This window comes from Lissotriton helveticus, chromosome 6, assembly GCF_964261635.1.
Source record: "Lissotriton helveticus chromosome 6, aLisHel1.1, whole genome shotgun sequence".
Classification (NCBI taxonomy): domain Eukaryota; kingdom Metazoa; phylum Chordata; class Amphibia; order Caudata; family Salamandridae; genus Lissotriton; species Lissotriton helveticus.
The window spans coordinates 429,673,914-429,701,725 of record NC_136067.1 but is presented as its reverse complement, the minus strand read 5'-3'; the positions used below and the strand labels follow the sequence as shown (position 1 = coordinate 429,701,725).

General features: G+C 43.2%; 1 protein-coding gene across 1 annotated transcript in view; it reads right to left on the bottom strand.

The window, feature by feature from the left end:
- The window catches only part of EIPR1 (EARP complex and GARP complex interacting protein 1), an 871,634-nt gene that overhangs the window by 190,137 nt on the left and 653,685 nt on the right, over positions 1–27,812 (bottom strand). Inside the window, exon 5 of the mRNA XM_078647875.1 lies at positions 10,522–10,621. Coding sequence (XP_078504001.1) covers positions 10,522–10,621 — 100 coding nt within the window. The remainder of the gene's footprint in view (positions 1–10,521; positions 10,622–27,812) is intronic.

Below are 27,812 nucleotides of genomic sequence, written 5' to 3'. Positions count from 1 at the left end.
GCAGTGCCAAGACGCCTCAGGGTATTTGAGTGCTCTATAAATTTAAAATCAATCAAGTCAGCAGAAAATTTTAAGGCGCTATATTTGGGCAGGATGAGAGAGTTCATTATTATGAAAATGTTTTTCTCATATGTTAACTCTTTTTATAGCCATTTATTTGACACTCATTAATGTAATAAAGTTCTCAAATTTCAGAGCTTTCTTTTGTGGGTGATCTATTCTCTTTTATCTCAAGACCAGTTTTCAGTTTGTCAGGATGTTCCCAAGTGGCAAGTATGCCTATTATTGCAAGCTCTTAAGACTCTGAGAAAGTTAAGATTATGACTACCAACATCCTCACTTAGGCCCTGCATAAAAGTTTGACAATTATCTGAGGACCCATACATTTGTATCCACTATTTTCTTTCAATATAAGATCACCAACCAACACATCAAATTTCTTCACACCTCTCCGAATATCATAATACATCTTACAATTCTCTACACACTTCTTTTCACTACCATCCTTCATGGATTCCCATGACACAAGTTAACCTTTTCCCCAATGTAACCAGTCAGGCGACAATTCTGTATTGGCCTTTCCCCCCCTAAATATTTCAAAGGGAACCTCGCCTGTGGTTGTGTGTGGAGAGAATCTATGTGCATACAAAAAACTCTTCAATTCTTCCTTCTAATTCCTCCCTACACACATTTCTAATTGAATACATTCCTTAATTGTTCCATTAGATTTCTCAACAGTACCATTTCCCTCAGGATGATATAGTAAGTGCTTAATGCCTTTCATGTGCAAACATTCCTCCATTTCAGCTGACACGAATTGAGGACCAATGTCAGTCAAGATGACATTGGGCAACCCTTTGTGGTTCAAAATCTCACTCAAGAATTCAGTAATCATCTTGGTCTCAATACTACTGACAACTCCAATCTCTGACCAACTAGAAAACTGATCAATGGGAACAAGTAAATAGTTAGAAGTTTCCCTAGAGTGCAAAGGTCCGACAATATCCATAGCCACCATGCCCCATGGCTTGGACAGAAGATCCCTGTATTTCAAAGGAGGATCCCTGACGCTATACAGATTAGCACTACTTCTACAATCCAGACATGCTCTGGCCAATCTCTCTATCATTAAATCCATTCCTGGCCACCAGTAATTAAGGTGCACTCTCGCCTTGGTTTTGCTCATTCCCTGATACCCCTCATGTCCCAAACTCATAATCTTTTCCCTCAATACAGTGGGCATCACAAGCCTCGAACTGCATACGACTATGCCACAATCAGATGATAAGTCATCCTTCACTTTCCAAAGCTGGATTCTTCCTCATCTCTGACTTCCAGCCTTTGCACATGGCATCAACTACCTGTTGTAAAACGGAACTACCAGCACCAATCCAATCCTCCTGAGGCACACTACCCAGAGTAACACTACATACTTTCACTTGCTCAACTTCATCTTGAGCTTTCTTTTCAACCACAGAACTGAGTTTCGAAAGACAATCAGATATTTTGTTCCACAGACCTGAACTTAGCATACTTCAAAGCAAAACTCCTGAAGACCCACAATCCATTTGCAGATGCGCATGGAAATCATGTCAAGACCATTTTTGTGAGATCTTTGACCAACAGTTTGGGATCTGTATAAATGGTAAATTGTTTTCCCAGCACAAAGTTTTTAAATTTCCTAAAAGACAACCAAAGGACAATTAAAGCTTCTCTCTCAATTGTGGAGTACTTCAGTTCCACTCCACGCAATGATCCCTTTGGATCAGAACAGCACCAAGACCCTTCGTACTTGCGTCTGTCATTATAAAGCATTCCTTGGATGTATCAAAACAACTCAAATTATCAGCATCCACAAGTTCCTTTTTGAAGTCTGTGACCTCCCTTACACACTCATCATCCCAAGCAAATTCTACCCCTTTCTTCGGCAGTTTCCTCATATTCAACGTTTTGGAAGTCAAATTAGGTAAAAAACTTCACATGGAATTCTACCAGACCTAAGAATGACAACAGTTCATCCTTTTTCAACAAAGCGAACAAAGAGGTAGGTCCCATACGGAGTAATAAAAGTGGTGTAGTCTTTGGAGCCTGGATGCAGCTTTATATGGTAATATGCCTCAGTCAAATCTAATGTGAGGAAGTACTTAGCTCCACATTACAAAGAGACAATCTCCATGATATTGGGAAGAGGAAAATGGTCACTTATTAAACACCTGTTGACAGCTCTCAGGTCCACACACAGCCTGATTTCACCTGAATGCTTCCGAGATACTACAATGAGTGCCACCCATTCGGCGCTATCAACAGGTTCAATTATCCCCTCTCCAAACTACCTCTTAATGTCACTTTCAAACACTTCCCTCATGGAAACAGGCATGGAGCGTACCTTTGCAGCCACTGGTGTTAACCGCTGCTTCAGCTTTCTTTGGTGCACATAGCCCTTTAAACAACCAATCTTCTCACAGTAGGAATCCAAATATAGATTTAAGTAGGTTCTTTATTGGAGAGCAACCCAACCATAGGTCATGTAGCATCCAGATCCAGCTGCAACCGAGCTCATGGAATCACATAACCTGTCATAGCAGAGCTGAACATTCTCACATTCTACAGTCCCACCTTAGCAAAATAACATTGCCAGATACCAGATACCTTACACATCATTATCAGATACCACAATGGGGAAATGAGACTCAACACTAACCTCACATGTGGTTCAGCGATGAGCGAAAACTGTCAGAAAGGGAAAAGTGAAACAGAATTTGAGTGATGTCAGATGCACATCAGGACTTGGAAGCTCAGGAAACCATGAACGTGTATGGGAAATTCAAAGTGTAAACTAAAAAGAGTAGGCAGGTGTGGGACTAAAAACGACTCTCAGAAAGTGAGGTTAGACTGAGTGGCACTGACTGAATTGCCGTCCTTAAGAAGTTATTAGATCTCTGAGTTGCTCCTGTAAGCAGCAAGGTTTTAAGAAATTGTAAAATAATCAGTCTTTTAATTATTTATGAATTATCTAGTTATTATTAATTATTGAATTATTGTAAATTAATTATTTCTTTGTCAAAGGAACATGTGTGCTCCTACAGAAGAGTGAACCTAGACGGTGGTATGCGGTTTCCACTGAAAATCCAGCATTCCTGTTCGAGGGATTTTTTCCTGTCACTAATCGTCTGAAACGAAAAACTGAACAACCCACATGATATGCAAGGCACCAAACCAACCCTGAATAAGGCTAGCGAAAGATCCTAGCAAGAATCCCTGAAGGCTAAATCCAAGAAGAAAACCTGGTAAATAAGAAAAAAGTGACGGAAACAAAAGGAATAGCAAATGGGCGAAGAATGCAACGAAAACTCAGGGAATAAATTTGTAGCGACACAGCTGTCTCCAGCCCACGTCTTCTAATATATACTCAAAACAGGAAACAATATCCCAACAAAAGAGGTAAAGGCCATATTGATTTGGGATTCTTAGCGAGCAAACACTGGAGGCACAACCATCTTGAACAGGAGCAGTTATAAGGTTAACCTGATCTATTTTACCAGAAAAATTGTGTTTTTGAAAACTGACGTGCAAAGATGCAGAAGCCTAGCTTTGACATGCCTCAATTGTCTGCACCTCACTGTCCAACTCCTTTCTTCAGTGCTCAGCATGGCCCATGAAGCAGACACAACAGATTAGACAGTGACTGACGCTATATTTGTCTCGATAACCAGAAGCCAAACGAATATAGGCCGCTGCCATTTTATTCTGATGTACCAGTCCATGCATTTTTGTCATTATGTGTACATTGTTTACCACTTCAGGTACCTAATTTGTCTAGTTTACAATCTGATTAACATATCAATTGCTATTTGGAGTAACAACTTGAAACTCTGGTCCTTAATTGAGTCTGTAGGGCAAATGCCATGGTAATAGCCTGGAGTGGTGATGACTTTACCGGAGTAACTCCTAGGGGAAAACATCTATTTATTTAATAGTCTTTATATGGTAGTACACATCACCTTCCAGCTACTCAGTATTTAAACAAGTGATACACGGATTACGGTAGAACTTGTAATAATCAACTAGCTCAAAAGTTGTTTCAGGAATCTCGCCCTCCTGATTTGGAGCTTAAAAGACAGGCTCTAATCGTCCCAATTGTTACTGTTGGTATGGTGCAGTGACTTTTTAGAAGTGTGGGAAGGTGCTTTTGATAAGATTTTCCTGCGATCTATGGACCTCCTTGAATATTTACTTCTTTATTTGAAGAGTCTTGGCTAAGTTGTTTTTCAGGAAGAGATTGAGCTTGTTCGAGTAATAGGGTCCCAGGCTGTTGATAACAACTTACCATGTTGCTTTCAGTTCACTTGTACAATATGCTTCTAGGTGCCCGATCTTAGTTTGCACCTAGGATTTAATGGAAACCAACTTTACGAGATATGCTTGCTCTTTTTTCAGGCGAGGCCTTTGTAAGTGAAGCACAGAATCTTGAATTTGACTCTTTGGTTCACTGAAAGCAAGAGGAGTTCTTTCATGGGTAGATTAATGTGGTTGGGTTTTAGGCACAGCCTAACTGCTTGATTTCCAATCCTCTGTAGTTTTAGTATTTCCTTGAGTGTCCTTTCACTATATTGCAGTTGTCCAAACGGGAAAGAGGTAGGGATTTAGCGAGTTAGGGGCCAGATGTAGATAACCAAATACCGGTCGGTAATGGCCGAAATTACCGAATTTTGGCCGTTACCGACAGCTATTTCGTGTTTGAGATGTAGGGGCCACAAAATCTTACGAATCGATAAATGTACTAAATCGGAAATTTACCGATTCGGAAAATTTACCAATTCGGAAAATTTACTGAATCGGAAAATTTACCGAATCGGAAAAATTTCCGATTCGGTAAAATTACCAAATCAGTAAAATTACCGAATCGGTAACATTACCGAATCGGTAAATAAGAAATGTTAAAAATTGACATTTGAGATGTAGGTAACCTCTAAAATACCGAATTTACATGAAATTCTGTATTTAAGAGTCTGTATTTACCATGGATTCAAATCAGGTGGTAACCAGGTGCAGGCTATAAAAGAATGCCTAAAAAACAACTGTTTGACCAGAATGGCGGCATTCTACGTGATTGTGAGGCGGCTACGGCTCCAGGCAGAAGGAGAGAGGGTCTGGAGAAGGGAGGAGCAGGTCTACAGGCAGAGAATCACCCTATTCCAACTGACTGAGCCAGAGATCATACAAAGGTACAGGCTACACCCCCAAACCATCCTGGAGCTGATCAGGGACCTCTACCCACTATTGGAGCACCCAACCCCAAGGGCGCACTCCATCCCACCCCATGTGCAGGTGCTGTGTAGCCTACACCTGCTTGCCTCTGGGAGTTTCCAGAGTGTGGTTGCTGCGGTAGGTGGGGTGTCCCAGAGCGGTCTGTCACGTTTATTTAGGAAATTCTTAGAGGCCATGATGCAGAAAATGTATCGTTACATCAGCTTACCTGCAACGCACGCAGAACAGCTCAGGATCAAGACAGAGTTTTATCAAATGGCACATTTCCACATACCAATATGTCCACCTGCGGCCAAAGAGTACATTTATAGGAACAGGAAGTCTACCCACACCATAAATGTACAGGTAATCTGTGATGCAAAGTACATCATCACGGACATAGTTGCCAAGTTTCCTGGAAGTACCCACGACTCATACATCTTTCAAAATAGTGGAATTTACACACGCCTGACTGCGGGGGAATTTGGCGAAGGATACCTGCTAGGTAAAACACTGTGTGACACTCCCTTGATACATATTGCAGATGTATGCAGGGCTCGACGAATCATAAAAAATGCTCTAGACCTGCAGGTCTAGTAAACTACAAAATCTCCTCGACCTAACTTAAATGAACTTGACCTCAAACTCTGAAAACTGAGCAAATGTGACAAGTTAACAAGATTTAAAAGCATTTTTATTGTTCATTTACTTTGTGAGCAATAAAGATGCCTTTAAATCTTCCTATCTTGTCACATTTCCTCTGCTTTCAGAAGCAGAGGTCAAGTGTCAAGTTTGTATTCCTACTCGCCAGAAAGGGCGAGTAGGACCTAAAAATAGCTCGTCCTTAATCAATCTCACTCGCAAATGCGAGGGGTCGAGTGAATTTGTCGAGCCCTGGTATGTGTATGTGTGGATGAGTAATGTCTTTTTATGTCACATATAGGGGATAGTGCATATGGGGTCCGGTCTTTCATCCTTACTCCCTATCTCAACCCTTCAACCCCCAGCCAGAGGAGATACAACAGGGCACACAAATCTACCAGAAACATTGTGGAGCGCACCTTTGGTCTGTGGAAAAGCAGGTTTCGCTGCCTCCATAAAAGTGGAGGGGCACGCCAGTACAAACCAGTGACCTGCTGCAAGGTGATTGCAACCTGTGCAATGTTGCACAACTTTGCCATGAAGAAGGGCACCGAGGTGGAATTATCTGATTATGAGGACCATGATGACGAACAAGCACTGTCTGAACCCAACACTGCAGGAGTTGCAACACCAACATATGGCAGACACAGACGGGAAGAGATCACACACAACTACTTTTAAGTAAGTAAAGAGACACAGACAGGTGGAGTATGCACCCAACGTAGTTTTTTGTCACTACGCAGGTTCCTAAAGCACAATTGTGCAACTCAAATTATATACATTCAATGATGTTAGTCCTGGGTCACTTCCCCATTAACTGAACTACTCATTTTCGTCCACGCCTACCAGTGCCAGATGTTTGTGGCTGGCTGTCTTCACTTGGCGTTTGGGCTGTTGCCTCACCGTGGCGCCTGCTGCTCCTCCATGTCTCTACGACAAGGGGGCTTGCCATGCTGCTCCTACTTGTGCTCCCTTCACTCTCTGGCACATCCAGAGCAGCAGTTGGTGCTGTTTGTGCATTTATCAGCACCTCAACAGCACTGGTCAGACTAGCAATGCCCCTAGAAACCTCATTATTATTTTGCGTGAGTCCCTCCTGCATATTTATGCATCTCCTGCATAGCAGGGAAGTGGCTGTGGCCAGGCGGTTGATGGCTTTATTTTGTTGCTGCGCACGCTGCTTCTCCTTGCGCCTTGATGCAATTTCCTGATCGAGTTTGGTGCACAGAAGCTGCACCGATTGTGACATATCACGCATCCCTGCAGCCATCTCCTTGTTGACATCAACTAGTTCTCTGATGCCCTTCCCTATGTCTTCCATATTGTTGTTTAGGTTCCTCATTTGGCTTTGGACAGGCATGATGGCCTTTACCTGCATCCTTTGGATTTTCTAAACTGCACTGTAAATAGTCCTGCAGCACAGCATGTTCATGTTCAAGTTTATAAATGCAGACAGGGTATGGGGAAACTGTTAGCACAGTACATTTTGAGTTGCAGGGCGATTGAAGTGGAGGGTGCACTTTAAGAAACACAGCGAGGCGCAGAAACCACGTGATAAAGAAATGAACACAGGTGGGTGGATTGGGTTATAAACCGTTATGTAGAGAGTTAGGAAAACTCAGCACGCGGTTGAAGGGAGATGAGGAAAGCGAGGTGGTTTAACATTCAGAACGGTTGAGCAGGTATGTTCAAGGATTGATGGTGGGTTTAGAAAGGCAGACGTGGGTTGCACTTTAGTAGATTGTTTACTTTAGTCTCAATATATTGGTCTCGAGCGCGAGGGTCACCGAGAGGGCACATTATGATCATGTGAAATGGGGCAGTCCTCATGGGCTAAGTTTAAGAATACAGGACGGGGTAGCCAACAGCGCGCGCAAGAGTTAATATACACTGTTTAGTTGTAGCACAGATGAACTAGGAGAGACACTTGGATGATTTGGTTGTTGTTGCATTTTTACTAATGGAGCTTTTATTAATAGAGCGTTTATTAAAACCTGCTTTTAACATTGTAGATACCCCCGAAGAAGGTCAAGTCGACCGAAATGCATTGGGTAGAAAGGATTGTTCTGGAACCTTGAAGTTTTAAGCAATTGCCTGTGATTAAGCCCGGATGGGCACTCTCAGAGTATTAAGATGCATAAAAATTTGAAAACTTCGTGTCTTTGACGTGATGGTGAAACAACAATGAAAAAACGAGTAAAACATTGGAACATAACCTGGAATAAAAAATTGGATGAACTTGGAGAAAATATGGATTATGTGTGAATATCATTTACATTTGTGCATATGGCTGTGCAACTCCTCTGTGGCACGGACCACCCGTGCCCTTTACAGAGCTCCTTTGGATTTTCACCATGCTCCCCTCCAGGCCACGGAACACACTGGGACCCTCCACACGTGCAGCTACACTGCTTTCTCGAAGCCTGCGGCGTCTGGTAACAGTACGGGACACCTCTGCACTGGACTGCAGTGTGGCAGAGCTACCTTCCCCAGGCAAGGTGTGTGTGTCTTCCCCCACCATGTCACCTGCTGATGACTCCATTTCCAATAGTGGGGCAACAACATGCCTCCTGCTCTGTTGTGCGGCAGGTGTTGTCACAGGCAGTGATGCTGGCATTTCTGGGGATGACAGTAACAGAGGGGATTGTGTATGTTCTGGGGACGCCTGCAACTCTGGAGCCATTTCTGTGTCTTGAGATGGTGGCTGTGTACTTGGTCCACCTGTGTCCTCTGATACATTCTGTGCACTTGGACCTGACTCCTGACTCTGATCCCTCTCTGGTGCCGTGCCTTCAGTCTCCCGGATATGCCTGCGAGATGTCTTACCTGTGGACATATTAGCGTACATTAGCTAAGCGCTACTGCCTCACAGCCACTACAATTAAATAAATTTCACTTTAACAATGTACATGTTGCCTGCGCTTCATTCTGTCTGGAATCATTTCCCTAACTTGCTGGTTGCTATGCTGTATGACATTGTCTTTCATTTACTGACTACATGTCCCATAATGCATTGCTCCTGTATAGTGCTAGCTGTACTGGACTGGGGTTCACTTAGCCACATAGGGTAAAGGGAAGGATGATGGTGTGGGGGGATTGCTGTGCATGCGTCTTACTTTTTCTGCTGGCAGCACTGGCTGAGCTGTCTACTTCTCCCAGTCCGCAGACGCTTTCAGGTTCTATGGTTGAGCTCACCATCTCCTCCAGGTCAGTAAGGGGGGGTGCTGGGCTCTTCCCTCCACCAGTTTTGCTTGCCTGCTTGTGGTGTTCACCAATTTCTTTTTTTGTCAGGCTTCTGAGGTCTTACCACCTCTTTTTAAGGTCCTCTATATCTCTAGGAGTCACTCCAACTGCATTCACTTTATCTTGAATGTCCAGCCAAATTTTCCTTTTGGCAGATTCAGCCACAGTGAGGGACTGCCTGCCAAACAGTTTTTGGTGCTCCTTCACCACCTCCTCAACAAGGAACTGGAGCTCCATGCTGCTGAATTTTAGTTTCCTCTTCCTCTCTGGCTGATCTTTGTCTGTGCTGCTTGCCATTTTTCAAATTTAAAAGTGCACAAAACTCTCTCTGCTGCTCAGGGACTCAGCTCAGCTCCAACTGCCTCTCCAGAAACTTCTAATTAGTTGCAGCTGCCTGTGTAGCCACTTCCTGGTAGGGAGGGGGAGGGGGGTGGCACCTGATTGGCTGCCTGATTCAGTTTCACTTTTCTTTGCTTTCGGATTCGGTAAAAGGCCCATAGGAATGAATGGGGAATACCGATTCGGTAAATACCGAATCGGTAAATACTGAATCGGTAAATACCGAATGACCGATTCCGATTTTTACCGATTCGGTAAAAAAATATCGATTTTTTACCTACATTGCATTTTCCGACTCAAATACCGAATCGGTAAAATTCGGTATTTTAGAGTCGGTAAAATGCAATTACCTACATCTAGCCCCTAATGAGCTGCTTTGTTTGAAGGAGTGGAAGGACCTTTCGTAGCATCAACTGAGATCTGAAGTTAGAAGGAGAGATGGTGATGAGCAGTATGAAGTTAATACTACTTTTGCAGATGGCCCATAAAACACACACTTACAAAGCATCAAACCAATCCGAACTTTCATCATTCCAATACAAATTACTCCACTTGAACGTGAAATACCAAACTACCCATATCTTCCTCTTTGCCTCCAAATATTCATCCATAATTGAATTAAAACTGTTGTTTACATTTATTAACTAGTTCATATTCCTGAATACAGATGATATCATATTCCTAGTGTACTTATAATCAATCATTTTCGGGACACTCCTCAAATTGACAAATGAACAAAAGACCCAATGAGGTGGAAAATAAAACAACAGGGCCACTGTACCCACATACAAAGCACCACTCAGCAACACCTGTTTAGAAAAGAAATCAAGCCTCATTACCCCTCCTGATTCTGGAACAATGAGCTACTCATTATCTTATATGCGTATTTAATTGTATCATAAAATGCACGATTTTACACTTTGTTTCTTGTGCTTGTGATATTAAAAAACATTTTTGGAGCATACCACAAACGTTACTTTGAAGTGGAATCGATGTAGGTAGATGTACAGCCTACGCTGTATATTTTAAAATCCAAGGTCTTGAACTTACCACAGCATTCGTTGAACTCTCTTGTAAATCCCAGATTAGTATGTGATTGTCAGCCAACGACAGGACTTTTTTACCATCTCCCATTGGCTCCCATGTGACACTATAAAAAAAGAAAAAAATGTCAATCCCACAACCAAAAAAATGATTGCACACATAATGTATAATTTTAGATTGTGCAATTTAGTTAAGAAGGCATCATCATTATACACAAGTTGCAATTATTACATCATTATACACAAGTTGCAATTATTAAATACATTTAAAAAACACACAGTAACCTGATACAGAGATGGTAAATAACTGCTTTTAAAGTGCTATGGCAAAAGAGGGCTTCCCACAGAAGAGCAGACATTTTTATAATTCTTAATTTGTTACTACTGGGTTGACTCCGCTCTCTCGATCGACTCCAGCTCTAAAACCCAGCAAAGCAAATTTCGAACTGATTTTTAAAAAGCATGAGTGTTTCGTAGCTGTAATTTTACAATGTGCTTGTGCATATAGTGCAATAGAAAAATGCACGATATTTTAGAAAAGTGACGCAATAATTTTTTACCACCGGTTGCATTTCAAGCTAAAAAAATAATACAAAACACAAGTGATACGAACAACAGGTGCTCAAGTACTGGCACTATAATTTTGTGGCGTAATCACATCGGACAGTGTAATGTCAACCTTTTAGGAATTTCACTTAACAAGTGTAACGTGAAATTCCTAAAAATATGCCAGCATAAATTACATTTCACAAATTTATTTTTATTTAAACATTTCTCCCTGTGGTCAATCCATTCAACTACATCAGGCCAATTATGGGGTGTTCCCTGCAGATTTTAACAATTTAAATAAAATGTACTGATTCCCTTGATATTAGTAAATTTCCAACAGCTTCCATGGTGGGAATGGGCCAAGAACACGTTTGTGATTGAGGAGGAGGGGGGCGTGGCTATGAACCTGCTGCAGCTTGATGTGCCTATTTGAGCTCACGCTGCACGGTCACAACTGCCCTACAGTTCCACTGTGCCCTCTTGGGGTCATATAGGGGCACAACGGTGAGCAGAGATAGCATCAAAATGCTTGGCAGGCCCCGGGGACCGAGAACAGATGCTGCCTGGATGCAACAGAGGCTACCTCAAAATGGCAGTCCGAATGAGCGATGCGCCACAGATCGGCACACCCACATTCGGTGCACATCCCCAGGACTTGGAGCAGAGATACCTTGCTTTACCCTCTTGCCAGCAGTCCAACAGCAGAGGGGAACCCTTGCGGTGGCCCATGCACCACATGGACCTGATGCACAAGCTCGATGGGACTGCTGCCCAAGAAGCGGGCTCCCGCGTGCCACTCTAGATACTGCCAGCAGCTGTGTCAGGAGGAGTGGAACAACAGATGGCCCCCCGCGGGCACACGGTGAGCAGGCTTAGTGGGCACACATTTGACTTCCTCTGCCCCAGCACATGGCAGTGAAGCCCTGCCCTTCTCAGCCCTTGGTAGAAGGAGGTGGCAGGAGGCAGCAAACTGGGAGCTGGACTGCAGGTTCTGCCAAAAAGCCTAGGCTCCCCCCTGCACCGGACTCTCCTCCATCTGCCAGTTTTCTAGACGATCGATCCTCATGTCTCCAGAGAGATTATCCCAGACTCTAAATTCCTTGGGCAAGGACAAAATTTGTCCTTCGGACACTCAGGGTTCTCACAGGGAGCATCACCAGGATGTGGATGGACACAAGTGGGAATGTCCTTTGGATACAGGGCTCCATAGGCACACAGGAATATACCCTTATTAATGTTTACACCCCTCCTTGCTTACAGAGGGAAACCCTAGGTAAAATAGGCCCGATACCTTTTGGAAGCGGGCGTCATGTTGCCAATACTTCGTGGGAATTCAATGACACCATAACTCCAGATTTAGACAGGACGAGGACACCATCTAACACAGATCCACAGCATAATCCCGCTATCCCACTTTTTTAGAGCCATGAAGACTTTGTCACCCTACGCTGAGAGCTTAGTCTTTCTGTTTCAGGACCAGAGAGACATTTTCTAGGCTGGATTACTTGTTCGCACCCATAGGTGATCACCGGCTATACGGGGGTGGAGTATCTCACCTGAGGTATCGCAGACCATTGGCCACTATTGGCGACTCTGGACGAAAGGGGTCAACATGGGAAGGGGCTATGGAGATTTAATGCGTGGGAGATACGGGACCCAGAGACTGTCGAACAACTCACTCAGATTGGATTCTGAGACATACTTTGAGGAAAACAAAGCTTTGGTGGGTTCCCCCTCCATCATGTGGCAAGCATACAAAACTATCCAATGCGACATATTACAAACACTGGTCACAAGTAAAAAGCAAGCCACTGCAGACAGACTTATAACCTTAGAATGCCATGTCCTAGACCTTGAGCACAGGGTGCCAAATTGGCCGATGCAGCTGCCCTTCAGCAGCAGAATGATGCTGGTGCGGAATACAACAATATGGCGGAATCTGCGGCCCACGGCAACTACCTGCCAACTCAGAGGAAACTCCGTGATGTGGGGGTTAAGGCCAGGCACCTTCTAGCCTGGCTGAGCTGTTCAGAAGAAGAGGCAAGATGGGTGGGGGAAATTATTACCAAGGCAGTGGAGACAGTAACTGGCAGCAGAGACATAGCTCAGGAATTCACCAGACACTAAAATGCACTATACGCTACACGCTCACAGGTGACCGGCCAGGAAGGGGAATGCTTCTTGACTACACTATAAGGCCCATCCCTGTGGCAGGACAATGTGGAACTGTTAGAGGCTGACTTTCTGTTAGAGGAGCTGAAGGGGGCGCTCAATGCAGAGCTGAAAGACACCAGGGACCAATGGGCTACCCGTGGAACTGTTTAAAAGACTGGCAAGTTTGGTGGGTCTGCACCTACTGCAAGTGTTTAAGGACTCGCACATGCTGGGGCGACTATCCCCTGACCTCCGCCATGCACATATAGCAGTGATATATAAAGCCGGTAAGCCCAGGGCAGATTGTAGGCCTTACTGCCCAATTTCACTCTTCAATGTTATCACTAAACAACTTGGAGCTATGCAAACCGCAGGCTCAACCCTTATCATGTCACTCATCCATGCTGATCCAAATTGGTTTATGCCTTGCAGGTCTACCCAACTCAATTTAAGGAGGCAGTTTTATTGGCTTGAACAGAGAAGAAGGTAGCAGCTCCCTTGGCCATAGTCTCCACGGATGCAGAGAAAGCATTCAACTTCATCCACTGGCCCTATTTGACCTTGGTCTTGAAGGACTTGGGGTTCTAACCCAACTTTTGTACCTGGTTGGCCCTACTATATAAGGCCCCCACAGCTGCAGTGCAAGTAAAGGGAGAGATATCTGAGACCTTTCTGCTGGGGGATGGGACGAAGAACAGGGAGGCCCCCTCTCCTTCCTACTCTTTTCCCTCTGCATTGAGCCCTAGGGCGGCCAGGGTCAGACATGAGAACAGACCTGGTTACGGCGACGTCATGGATCAGTGGGAGAAAGATGTGATCTCCTTGTACATAGATGGTGTCCTTGGAGATTACTCAGACTACAGAATCAACTGGCATAAATCGGTCCTGTATCACCTGGGCAACTTGGGCCCATGCCCATAGTAGACACGCCCCCAGGGATCGTAGAGGACGGCTTTCATTATCTGGGAATTTATGTCGCCACAAACAGAGACCTGTTTAGGTGGATCAATTTGGAGAGACTGCTGGTTGAACTTCAGAATCACGTGTCCAGATGGTGGAGGTTGCCATTGACAGTACTCGGGGGAGCAGCCATCTATAAATGATTTCATTCCCAAAATTACCATAAGTCCTGCAAAATACTTTCTATTTGACCCGTGAATACATTTTTCCGAGGCTAGAAAGAGAAGAGAGGTTATTACTCCAGTACGATTGCCCCCTGGATCGCACTGAAGACCATATATCAATCTGAATATAATGGAGGAATAGCCCTAAGTCATATCTGAAGTTATCACTGGGCCTACCGGCTACAAGGTATTAATGACTGACCTACGACCTAGACAGGTACTTGGCAGTGCGTTTGGATAGGTGCGCCATGGCAGTTCCTACATGGGTGCACTACTTCCTACAATGGACGAGACAGAAAGACCCTGCACGCCCCAACTCGGACTGCTCTAATGGTTTAGGACAAGATCCCTGCCCATATAAGTTGGAAAGGGAGGGTCACGGAAGAAACACCGTAGGGAGTGGGGGCAATGTTTAAAAAGGTGCCCAGACTGCAGGTTTTACCAGATGGGATTTACTCTGAATCGCTACAATACGAGATATCATAGAAGAAGGGCAATCAAAATATTTGACAGCCTACAGGACGGATATGACCTGCTTTAAGGTGCGCCATGGCACAAACATGGAAGTGCACCCTATCTGTAATATGGGCCCTGGCGGATTAGGAAGGGAAAGGGATGTACAAATGGTGTGCATGGCCACATACTTAGAAAGGGTGTTGGCGGGCAAAAGACACTGCCTAGTGAGCATTGATGAAATACTGCCACTGAGAAGTGAGCTACAGAAAGCATTAGCACGGCAGTGAGCGAAAGCCGGCCTCTCAAAGTGGGGAGGCAGGAGCCACCTGAAGCAACAGTTAAAAGACACAAGAAATGTGAAATGACTGCAGTGATGGTGCATGGTGTCACAAAAGCTCCATGCCCCAGAGAAAGACTGCTCAGAAGTCCCTCCGAGAAGGGTAACTCGACGAAACCTGTTAGTTGAAATTTCTAACTGATCTGATTCTCTAGTTCTGATTGGCAGTGGGCTGCTGCCCACCCTCCTAGGATTCTGAAAACATGCTGACGCTGCACTTCAGCTCACAGAAGAACTACATCGACAAAGACCTGTATGGCCCTGGCTGCAATGCTTCCTGAACATGGAGCTGCATTCTGTTCATTTCCTCAAGAAAAGGACTAAGCCTGGAGCCCTGCTGCTGCTCACGACATTGCTGGCATGGAAGCATCAGCCTGCCAAAGGAGCCCAGAGACTCAGGTGCAAAGCACTTTCAATCGCATTGAAGACTGGAGATGATCATACAATACACGTGCATTTCATACCTGTACTATAATTTTCTTTATTTTATCATTTTGTATAGTTGTGACATGTGATGCAAAAGCCAATACACAACGCTAGACCTTTCAAAAGTAATGGCTCTATTTTCAGGCAATTATCATACTGAGACAGCAAAATTAGATGTTAGACTGCTTAAGGGGTCTCTGTTGTTTTTGAAGAGCAACTGTAGAAGAGAATGTACTCTTGAACTCTCTCATCTGTTAGAAGAGATGGTGGCATCTTGGGTGGCTGAAAGGCCTTTATGAAAATGAAACGTTTTGGATTCCAAGATGGTTTCTCAGGCAAGCTCTGGGGATGAGAGCCAACAATTCTTTCAAGTCGTCATTGTCCTGCCTTTGGGGTCAATCTGGTTTGATCAATCAGAGTTTCTTTGCTAAATCTGAGATTGTGGCTGTGTTTATCTAGACAAGGAGACCTTCCAGCAGTATGTTGAGGGAGTAGGATTATTTGGGTAAGTCACTTTGGTGTTCAAGAGTTTTTAGTCAGACTCCCTCATAACAGTGATCAAATAGCGAGTCCTCACTAAGTTATCTGTATGACAGTTAAGCCCACTGGGTTCAGGCCACAGCAAAAAGCCAGATCAAGGAGAACAGAATGGAACCTTCAGTTAGTACACTGTGATAAATACACAGCAACAAAGGCATCCAATTTGGGACACGCAGGGTGTTGTCATTGCTTCATGCTGATGACATACTACTGTTGGTACATGATCCGGGTACCAACTTAGGCCCTGTTCTTCAGAGATCACCAACTTTGATCACTGGTCCATCCTTGTCATAAATTTCCCTTATGTTGCCCCACATGGACATGACGCCCTCACATATCCAATGAAGTAGCAGGAAGACCCTATTCGTTACCTTGGGATCCTCATTCAAAAAAACCCGGTAGGGATTCTAAGGGTGAAATAAGGTGCTTTACTAGATAAAATTGAAACTACTATTGACAAATGGATTAAAGTTCCTATAGCAATGACAGAACGTATTGCACCAATCAAAATGGGGGGCGAGATAGCGATGTCTGTGAAAGGTACAATGCTCCCCCATCTGATTTTTTACATGTGGCATGGGTATGCAAGGTGATCGCTGAATACTGAAGCAGACTGCTCCAAATCTTGATTAGCACCATGGTCCTGGCGCTCTAGACTGAGGCTCTGACAGCATTGTTGGGTTTTGACAAACTTGTACCTCAGCACAGTAGGAAGTCGGTTGCTCTGACCCTGCTCTTGGGCAAGCGTTGGGTAGCTATGGCATGGGGAAAGGGAACACCCCCCTTTGAAGACAATTGGCTTACAGATTTGGCGTCTTGCAGCACACATGAAGAAGTATACATACACTGCTGCCTGTGGGGTCACGGCCTAGGGCCATATGGAGCCCACTGAAGGCTTATCTTGCTGGGAGGGAGAGATCAGACAACAATGAAAGAGGGGACTTATGACACCCTTGGAATACTGAGACCAGATCACAAAGAAGGGGAAACTCAGCACAAAGACAGTAGGCCCATTCTCAAGGCCAAAAACAAAACAAGCATTTTCAATGCAATCGGTCTCGCCTTTGGGGGGATATGTATTTGGCTATGCAGCACTGTAGCCTGGTTGCTGAAACATCTACTGTTCTTCAACCTGCTCGAACTAAAAATAAGGATGATATGTACACTGACAAATGAGTTGTGTTTTTTACGTGTTCCTTGCATGTTTTATAGAGCGGTGCTTCATCTTTCCCCTGAGCCGCTGCCAGGTGGGGTGAGGCTAGTCATCCTTACAGATCTAGGTAAGGACGACGATATATTCGGCTTATGAAATTGTCTTTCCGAATAAATTCTAATTCTGGCCATATGATCATTTATTGCCTATATGTCAACATAGTTAATGTGATGCAAGAATTGATCCACATAAACTGGACTTTCTGGTCAGCCCAATTTATACTGTTAACCATACCTAACCCACTTTTTTCTCCTTAGTGATCAACACAGACTGTAAGGGCACCGGGAGCGTTCAGGTGACTTATTAGCACTTGCACTGTTACCCTGGTGTCATCTTTCACCTACTATTTTTTAATTCACTTGGTGCAGTAGTTTTTATTTATATTGGTCCTGAAGAATGCAGGGGAACTATAGTCCCATTATTGCAGAAACTAGTCGACCTACTCTGACCTAGAGCAGTCTACCTTATGAGAAGGCCTTAGGTTATATTGTTTTTATACTTTTGGTATGTTAGGCAAACACGGAATAAACTTTTTTTCAAGTGCCTATTCAAACCAATTTTAAACATACACTTTATGGGTTTCTTTCACTTTATCACCTTTTCTAGCACTGCACACCCCAGTCCCACATCCAGGGCCACTTACCTATATCGAGTGGTCTACCACACTGTCACTGCCATTCCCCTTTGAGGAACCCCCTTACCACCGGGTTGACCTCACAGTGTGGCACCGAGCTTCTCAGACGGGTGGTACGGATAAAATCCCAAATGATGAAGGGCGGATCCGTATGGTGACTGATGGGTACTCTCCTCATCCTGTTGAGAATTTTCTGTGTTGTATCACTTTGGTCTGTTGGGAAAGGTTGGCTCTCTGTTTCTTTTGGGCACACTCCTCGAGACCCTCTGGTACCTTTTGTTGTTGATATGCTTGTTGGGGATTGTACCCAGAGCAAGGTCTGTAAACTTCCCCTAGGTCCCCCCCTATCGTAGTGTTTTTTTTTTTTTTGTTTTTTTTTTATGCAGCACTGTAGCCTGGTTGCTGAAACATCTACTGTTCTTCAACCTGCTCGAACTAAAAATAAGGATGATATGTACACTGACAAATGAGGCTGCTCTCTGGATGTCTAGTGTTTATGTGTACTGTAGATCATATATGATGTACATTACTGTGTTATCCTATTTCAGATGTATATCGCACCTGCAACAGTGATCAATCTGTGGTATTGTATTAATATATCAACAAATAAAACGGGAACAAAGAATCAACGGAGTAAACTAGATTTAAGACACTACTTGAGTGAGCTTTATTGAATCTAGATTGTGCAAGTCTGCAAGTCGAGGAACCACACTGGTGATAAACACCCTGCGAATAAATCCTGTGTAAACAGGAACAGAATGAAGGGAGAAAAAAACATTTTTTGCTCCCAGATGATAGAAGCAGCAACAGAGGGCTGATGATCGGGGCCTCTTTCCCAATTCAGTATCCTACTATTCCGGCCTCAATTAACAGGGTTGCAAATAAAGTCGATAACATTAAACAAACACATCAATTAACTAGAGAAGAATGCCAAGACTGTGGGCAGTGGCCTCGTCGAGATCAATCAATGCCAAAGAAGACAACCCAGAAAGTAGACAGTAAAAGAGAAAAATTATCAAGCAGCACACACTAAATTCAGTGGCACATTCTGCGTTGTCGGGAGTTTACACTGCATTTTCCGGTTTCATAAATTCAGTGTTCTAGTTGATACCCTGGTATTTTATCAGAGCACTCTTGCATGCTATTGACTAGTAAAAAAGATAAGGTATATGGGAAATACACTCACTATATTTGATTGATTCCCATTGTCATCGAATGACAATTACTTTGAACAGAATACAGAAATGTTTGGTTGAGGCAGGGTTTGTGGTTCCACTCTAGCTGTATGGCAATGGAGATACTAGTATTGTTTGGTTGTTCAAATCTACCTAGAATGCTGCTTTAGTCCTCCACTCCCTGGAAGTGGTTCACTTCCGTCAGCGACGATCCCATATTCTGATAATTAGAGCATTGGTTAGTTTTATTTCTGGCAGCCACAATCCCATATTCTGATTATTAGGGCATTGGTTTGTTGCCACAATCCCATATTCTGATTATTAGGGCATTGGCTTGTGAGTCGCCTTTCATGGGTCTGACCCTTCTGCCTATACACTATGACGGAGCGTTCTTGTGAGTTACTTGTGCGACGTATTACTGTACAAGTGAGGAGCAGAGTATATAGTTCTGCTGTGCTAGTAGCGTGCCCGAGGGTGTTAATGTAACAGGAGGGACGCAGGGTGGCAGTGTAGTTCTGGAAATTAGCAGATCACAGCTCACGTGCTAGTTAGTGCCTTTGTCTGTGTAGTAGTATTGTGCAGTTATTCGATATGCTACCATTCTGTCTCCCTTCACTACACTAGTACCCACAACACAGCACTATCAACTCACTATAATGATAAACTATCATTTTTTTCTGGTATCTCAAATCATATATACACATGCTTCAAACTGATCGTGAACAAAGAAGTGTTTGCACTCTAAAGTGGTCTTAAATCTATCAAATTATAGTTCATGACAAAATTCAGGGGCTAATTCACGGACACTTTCTGAGCACTAAATTGCAGAAAGAGTATGATATGCAGATGGATCCTACAATGACAGAAAATCTTCAACTGCTGCTGATTTTACATAGTTGAAAACGGAGGAAAGGGATATGAGAAAAGGGAGTATAAAAAACACTCATAGTCTTTCACAGACTTTCAAAATGGTTTTCACAATACATTTTAGTACAAAAAAGTAAACTCAAAGAGCGACATATTTAAGTGTGGGCTAGGCCCATACAGTGAATAGATTCTTGTATACACACAGCGAGCGAGCTCTTAGCCCATTGTGAACTGCAAGATACACTTTTGGCTTCAGGACGGGAATATGGAAGTACAACTCCTGCAGGTCAGTGCTACAATCCAGTCTAGGGAATTCAGCGCAGACAAGACCTGGGCCAGTCTGAGTATCTTGAATGTATCTTTCCGCGTGAAGGTGTTACAAGAGGAGATCTAAAACAGGATGAAAGCTTCTGTCATTCTTCAACACAAGGAAGTTGCAATTGCAACACACTGTGCCTACCTCTGGGGATGGAATCCTCTCAATGGCCAAAATGTCTGCGCGTTCTGCTTCAAAACTGATATGTGTTTGTCTGTCAGCCTCGATATTGAGTGTGTGACAACTGTGGCAGAGTAGAAAGTGAGTTGAAAGCAATGGGATAGCGTAGCCCCTCTTGACAATTTGTATGACCAATGCATCTGAACTTACGTCTTACCACATTTAGAGGAAATGTCTCATCCTGCCTCAGTGGGCCTGTATCGAGAAGGTTAGACTAAAGTGTTTTGAGGTCGTGGTTATTGGAGAGGAGATGGGTGATGCCCTGAACATGGAATCTTGGTGCCATGGCCTCAGCAGCAAAATGGTAGACTGTTATGCCAGCGGCAGGGTTTGGATTGGCAATACTAAAAACCCCAACTGTAGCCATAAAAGGTGGGGGGGGGAATCCCTGAGGAAACTGTCTAGTAGGGGCAGGCATCTGCAGGTAAAGCATCGACCCGTTAAAGTGTTCCAGGGCCAAATACACTTTTCTTACCAAAAAGGCAAGAGCCATCAAATGGCATATCCATGAAAGATGCCTGGATATCCCCAGAGAAGCACGTAATCCTCATCCAGGCATGGCTCAGAAGCACGACACTCACTCCCATTGTGCAACCCAAGCAGTCAGTTGCATTGGGGTCAGACAGTATTACATAGCTTGCTGAATCCCAGATGCCCTGTATGGTTTGTATTAACGACACTCGTATGAACTTGGAACTGCCAGCAGGATTTGACCAACTGCTTTCCAGAAGGCATGATTCCACTGGCCTAGAAGTCAGCTGGCATTAACTGAGCACAAAGCAAGTTGGATGAAGAAAATATGCACTTACCAAAATGTTTCATTCGCTCAGAATGATGGTCAGGATGAGTCATGAGAAAGATGTTAGGGTTGACTTTGCTGGTGGATACCCCAACCACCAGGCTCTCAGGAGTAGGGTGTTTTGTCAAAAAGTCAGGATGGCCTGGAGCTGGTATATGTCGATCAGCTACCTGTCTATTAACTGCAGGTTTTGCCCAAGTGCCCAAAAAGGTATCTGTTAAGGTCACATTAAATGGTTGTAGAAGTCCAGTAAGGCCTGGGCCAAGTGGAAGAACCTCTATCAAGAGGTTTGTTTTGACTTCCATTGCAGGGAGCTACAGGTCATAGACCTTTGCAGCCCACCTCATGACCATAGCGAAAGAGGCCCTATCCTCAGTGGCAAGACCAGAGGGAGAGACAAACCCAGTGTATGAGGAGAGGCAAGCCCAGTGCCTTAGGTAGTGCTTATATGTGACTCCATGCTCGTCACCTTCAGAGTGGACAGATGCTGGCATAAAACCGTCCAACACCACCTACTGGTGAGCAGTACTAATGCTTTTGAGCGTACGGATCCAGTCTGGCACAAGAGGGAATATTCATAAGGTGATGAATCTGCGGTTAGAAGTATCCAATAAAAATAGTGTTATATTACAGTGGTTTTACAGCCCGTCTATTGCTTACGATTGGTCAGCTTCATTGTAACTGTCATTTGCTGGCATCATTCATTAGAGATGTGGGCTCTCTTTCCTCTTCTTGTGTTTGTCCGTCCTCTGGAGCATGGACACATTACTATGTCCTGCCACTTCCCAGTTTTTTAGGTGACATTTTTTCCTTTTTAAGTACACTATGTGTGTGCATGGGTTTCCCTGCTGTTCCTCTCATGAGCTTCTCAGTTCCCCTCCACTGCACTCAGTGTTTCTCTCTCGCAGCCGTGTTTCTTTCCCACCCCTAGTGTTTCCATATCATGCATGCACTTTCTTCCTACAGCCCCTTGTAGCTCTCTTTCACCCATTTCATCCTTCATTGTGTGCAGCCGTGTTGCTTCCCCCACCCATGCCTGTGTTGCTTCTGCCCCTTGTCCCCTATGTTGCTTTCTCCTCCACCCACGACCTATGATGCTCATGCCCCCTTTCTGCTTTCCCACCCACACCCCCATGTTGCTTCTGCCCTTGATCCTACGTATAGTTCAGGCCCGATCAACGCCTTCTTATTAGCTTCCATCCCCTGTTGCGGCTGTCCCACCCACCTACGAAAAATAGGAATGATTTCACTCTTTTTATCCTTTATAGTTACTGATCCAACATAATCGGCAACTTAAAAAAAAAGGCAGCCTCAACATTTTGTAGGCATGTGCAAAATGACACGGAAGGCTGCGTCAAAAACTTTGAAAACAAGTCTTTAACAGTGTGGTACATCATAAGAGATGCGGTGAGAAATAACTAAAACCACTGACCATGCCAATAGGCCCCAAAGGGGGGAGGGGCTATTGTCTTGGCAAGTGCTTGTTTTTTTGATTTGATCATAAAATTTAAACAAAATGCCAGAAGAAAGCAAACTCCATTTTCAAATTCACTACATTCTCCAGCAATGTATGATGGTGCAAAAAAGTGAGATGAACAAAGGCTAAGACCACAAAGGAACCACAAATATGTGCACATCTGTAAGTGAGAAAAGTAAACAAGTAATGTGATGCCAGACTTGCAATATGTTATGCCAGTTGGATAAAGAGTCATTTATGCAGATACTGTCTACTTGTAATCAGTTGATTTTTTTTTGTGGGTGGGGGGAGGGTTTAAAATGGTGGTTTGCCCAGTTCCCGCAGCAGTAGAAGAGCAGAAAGCGGCGTATTTAGTCAAAAAAGCATGTTGTTTGTATTCCCATGTTGACATCTGTCACATTAGATAATTACCAATATAGATTGAACTTTGTTTTGCCAGTCACTGGTCAATTTATATGTGCCTTTCAGGGAAATGAGTGACTGGTGACAGCATTTAACTGAGCTTTCTTTGACTGAAGGAGAAGTCTGCAGCTTGTAAATGACTTTACAGAGAATTGGCCTGAAAACAACAAAGATGACATCCATCCGATACAACAATGTACTATTTCGAATTTAATCAGCATGGAACAATCAGAATCAGTCCCTTTATTGTAAGAGTAATGCACGGCTTGCAGGTATAGTTATATAATGATAACACAAAAATCGTTTTTTGTAGACCCAGCTTACCAGCATTATAACGCTCTCACATACTTGCAATGCTCTGTCTTTCTCCTTCATGGTACATTTAAATTATAAACAAGCACTGGCAAAAGCCAAAAAAACCTTCCCACTCACAATTGTGCCCGGACAAAAAAAAAATTGAAAATGCTACTGGACTGCAAAACATTTTTTTTAAAACAAAAAGGTTTGCTTTGTTTATACAATGCATAGATAAGATAAAGAATTATTTGTCAGATGTATGAAACAAATTTGCTGTTACAAACTGCGATTCGAAAAGTAACAGGGTGATTTGCAAATCAATGGCATATTTGCAATTAGAAAGGAGCTCCCTCCTAACTGTGAATCGTAATCATATGTATCAATGGTTTGTGAATACAAATGTGTCGGTAAGAACCGAAAAGTTACCAACACCTCAAAGAGGTAGGAGCTGAACCTCAAGGGGGTAGAGCCGAGTCTCAAAGGCAAAGCTGTCTCATGGAGACAGCATCTCTTTCGGGAATCATGTCAGTAAGCCTCGGTGGACTTAACAGGCAGCGGTCCAAATCCTTATTTGCATTAACATGATAACCATCTTTGAAGGAAGAAGTAGCAGCTACTTGTTTTCTTGTACAGTTGATACATTTGAGTAAACAAATATTAAAGTAAACTAGATTGCTATTCACTTTTAATTAAAAGTAAAAGAAGTAATTAGAGACCAGTAGCTGTCAATAACGAGGTTATTTTCCACTCAGATGTTCCAAGCGATATAAATGACACAATACATTGTGAAGGTTAAGTGCCACATCATTGGCAGCTATCCAGCTGCAACCTTATGCTGTGTGTGTTCTTACTAATCTATCCCCCATCTGCAGAAGAAAAGATGTGTCTTAGGAGACTCAGGTTTAGCACGGCCTTACCTGCATAAGCCACTGCTTCGAAGCTGCATTTTAAAAACCACATACACACGGTGTCCTGCAGGCCACTCCCATCTTTCTTAGTAGCACCTTGCCCTCAGCAAATAAACAAATACCACATGTACTGACGCCTACCTCAAAACCTTTCAAAAGTACCTTTCCCTGCTTAAATATTAAAAATACCCAAAATGTGGAATCCTGCAACCTTCCCCCACCATCCTCTGGGCCATACCCTCTGCCCCCCAACTACAGTTCTGTGCTTACTGCTCTGAACTAGAGCGCGGAACCAGCACTATATTGACTGTGACTCTTTGAGAGCTGCTAAGGCATGGTAAGCCATCCGATGTCAAACACACGTTGCGGAAACGCGCAATTTTCCAAGGAAATGCCACTTGGTGGGGTTTTGGTAATTTTGTAAGATTTGTTTGAAGAGGGTGGACTGCCATCTACCATTCTACCACTCCACTTGGTTCTCTTGGCCACAGGCTAAGGAGGGGAAGATCATGGAAACAACCACTTTCCTGAGTGATGTCAAAGCACTGAAATCAGCTCTTGGTTATTATCACTGTTTTAAGGTAAGATAACGGTGCTTCCACTGGAGTATGTTGTTCATGCTCCAATGGAGGCCAGACATAACAAAACATTCTCACCTTATCCACCCCACTGAAGACGACATGCAGTTAAAGGGTTCTTATTGCAACCCACCTTTCCCTGAGGTAAATGTGCTTTCTTTACCTATCCTTTATCCTTACTAATAGTGCTCATTCACCACTCTGATACATCCTTAAAAAGTGACTTAACATTGCCGGAGACTGCAAAGGCTCCCACTCCCTGGCTTCCCATAACGTTGGGAGAATTGGCTTGACAATATGCAATTATCTATCATCACATTCAACACTTTCTGTAATGCCTCGTTTCATGCCATTTTTAAAATACATATTTTTGTCTAACACATATTTAGGCTTGTCTCTTCCAGAATGCAACTTTATTGTAGGTTTAACAGGTCAGGTAAATCTACTGCAGAGAACGCAAACATGGAATAAATCCTTGCCACCAATAACGAATAAGTGCTAGCGCTAGCCTTACAAAGCTGACAGGTACATAAAGGCAAAAAACAAAAACAACAGTATTCATATTTTTGCTCTCAAACAATTCAGGGCATTCGGACAATTGTGGCCCACTGTCATTTGTGGAACTAATTTCCCTGCATAAACGTTGTGCTGCAGAATTATGCAACATTCCAAATCAAACCTTTTCAGCAATGTTTTAGTCTTTTTTATTGGGGGAGATACGAGTAACAAAATCTCATTGGGCACAATGTATACAAGAAACATATGATAAGGTAATCCTGCATACATAATTCGAACACAAATAATGTACAAGCATCTTAAATATTGAAAACATGGAACAATACAAAGAAAAATATTCTGTGATTAATATGAATTATATAGAATTTGAAAAATTATAGCAATGTGTTTTGTAGTAATTTACCGATAAATAACATCATCAGTAACAATGTCTTTCAATGTGGAAGAGGTGAAAGGGGCCAATCAAGTCCCAGATTTTGTATAGTCTCTTCATACCATTGGGCTTTATTATAAGCAATAGCAGCTTCAAGATCGTAAGAGCGCACTGATAACGCGTTTTTAATAAATGCTAATTTGTGCAATTAAAGTGTAGAAATAACGTGGTAGGCCTACAACGAGAAGCCATATTTATAAAGGCAAATGGGAACACTAGGCTTCCAAAGCTGCATAGGTGAAGTTAGAAATGCATTAGGATGCACTTTTACGTTTCAGTTTTTCTTGACCTTAGATCAACATTCTTGGTAATGTGAATAAGCGAAGAGTTCAATGCTAAAATGTGTTGTTCTGGTAGAAAGGATAGTTTTCAACTTTCCCCTAGAAGCCTAACCCATGAAATACAATAGAAATGTTGTTAAAATTGTAGTTTAATGTTTCATTATGAATAAGATTTGTAAGGTAGAATGTGTGAGAAGGGAATGATTTCATTTGTGGAATGACAAACTTAACCATAAACTAGTTTGTTTTTTAGGAGAGAATAAATATTTACTAAAGAGATTAAAAAAACATTTAAACTCATACCAACATTCTTATCACTGACTCCCAATAATTGATGTTTAACTGTAATTTGTAATTAGAATTTAGATTATCAGCTCGTGAATAATTTTCTACCTATGGGAAAGACCCGCAGCCTTAGGGTTCAATAAGATCAGGGACTTTATTTCCAGACATGTTGAGACACAAATTCTGAATGGTAAAGAAAATATTTATTAAGATCCCATGCTCTACTGGTACCACATAGTATCACCATTTATTAACCGCTTCGCTGCGGCACAAATTCAGCCGCGGTCCGGCGGAATTTGACGGGTGTGCAGAATGTACAGCCCCTGACATTCCGACGCACACGCCCACCGTTGCGTTGGACGGCCAGGGGCCGTCCAACGCATCGAAGAGGTTAAGGTTGGGGGGTACTGATTTAATCTAATCCTGCGCAGTTCAGAGCCTTGCAAGTGTAATAACATCACAAAAAGACTGTGCAAGTACAGGAGGATTGTTACCATCAGTTCGCAACATGATGCACATCCCGCTGAATTTTTGGAAGAGAGCAATCAATAAACAAGTGAATGAAATCTCCTTTGAACTTGATCATAGATCCATTCGTCGAAGCTCTAATTTGGAACCCCTAAACAACTCCTATACGGTGGGCAAAGCACAACCATATCTAAGCGAGGCCATCACAACACATGCCCGAAGTAAAATTCTATCCATGAGGCTGGTCACGCTCGGGATAGCAGATTTCAACCCTGCTTGGGCCCAAAAAGGGGCCCTCACATCCTGCAGGCTTTGCACGTACAAAAGGGAATCCTGGCTGCACCTTCTTTGCTGCTGTCCTCATTTCAAGAGCGAACGTCGGCGATTGCTGCGCCCGATCTGCCTCAATCAGAGCATTACGACATGCTCAGAAGCATCAGCCCTGTAGTTGTCAACCACTAACACCATGTTCCTAGCGAGATCAGCGAAATTTGTTCACCAAATTAGTATAGCACTAAAAACTTATAATGAGAGTATCTCCTAACCCAGGATACTCACCACAACAAGATCTGATATGAGCTGAACTGAACCAGACCCTTTGTTCCATCGAAAAAGTCACCAGCTCGCCATTGTAACCAATAATGCAAAGATTTATTCGAACCATCACAAATGCTGGGAACTCCTAATCAATGAGACTAAGACTGTGGGAGTTGCACTCCTCTCTACCCATATTGCTCTCCCCTTATATACCATTATCCTAATCAGCATAGGTACAGTCCTCTACTCTTTTTTTTTTTTTTAAACATGAAAGAAAGTTTATTTTAGAATTATTGATCTTTGTACTTTCTCTTTTACTGTAAAGATTTTAATTATTTGCGCAGTT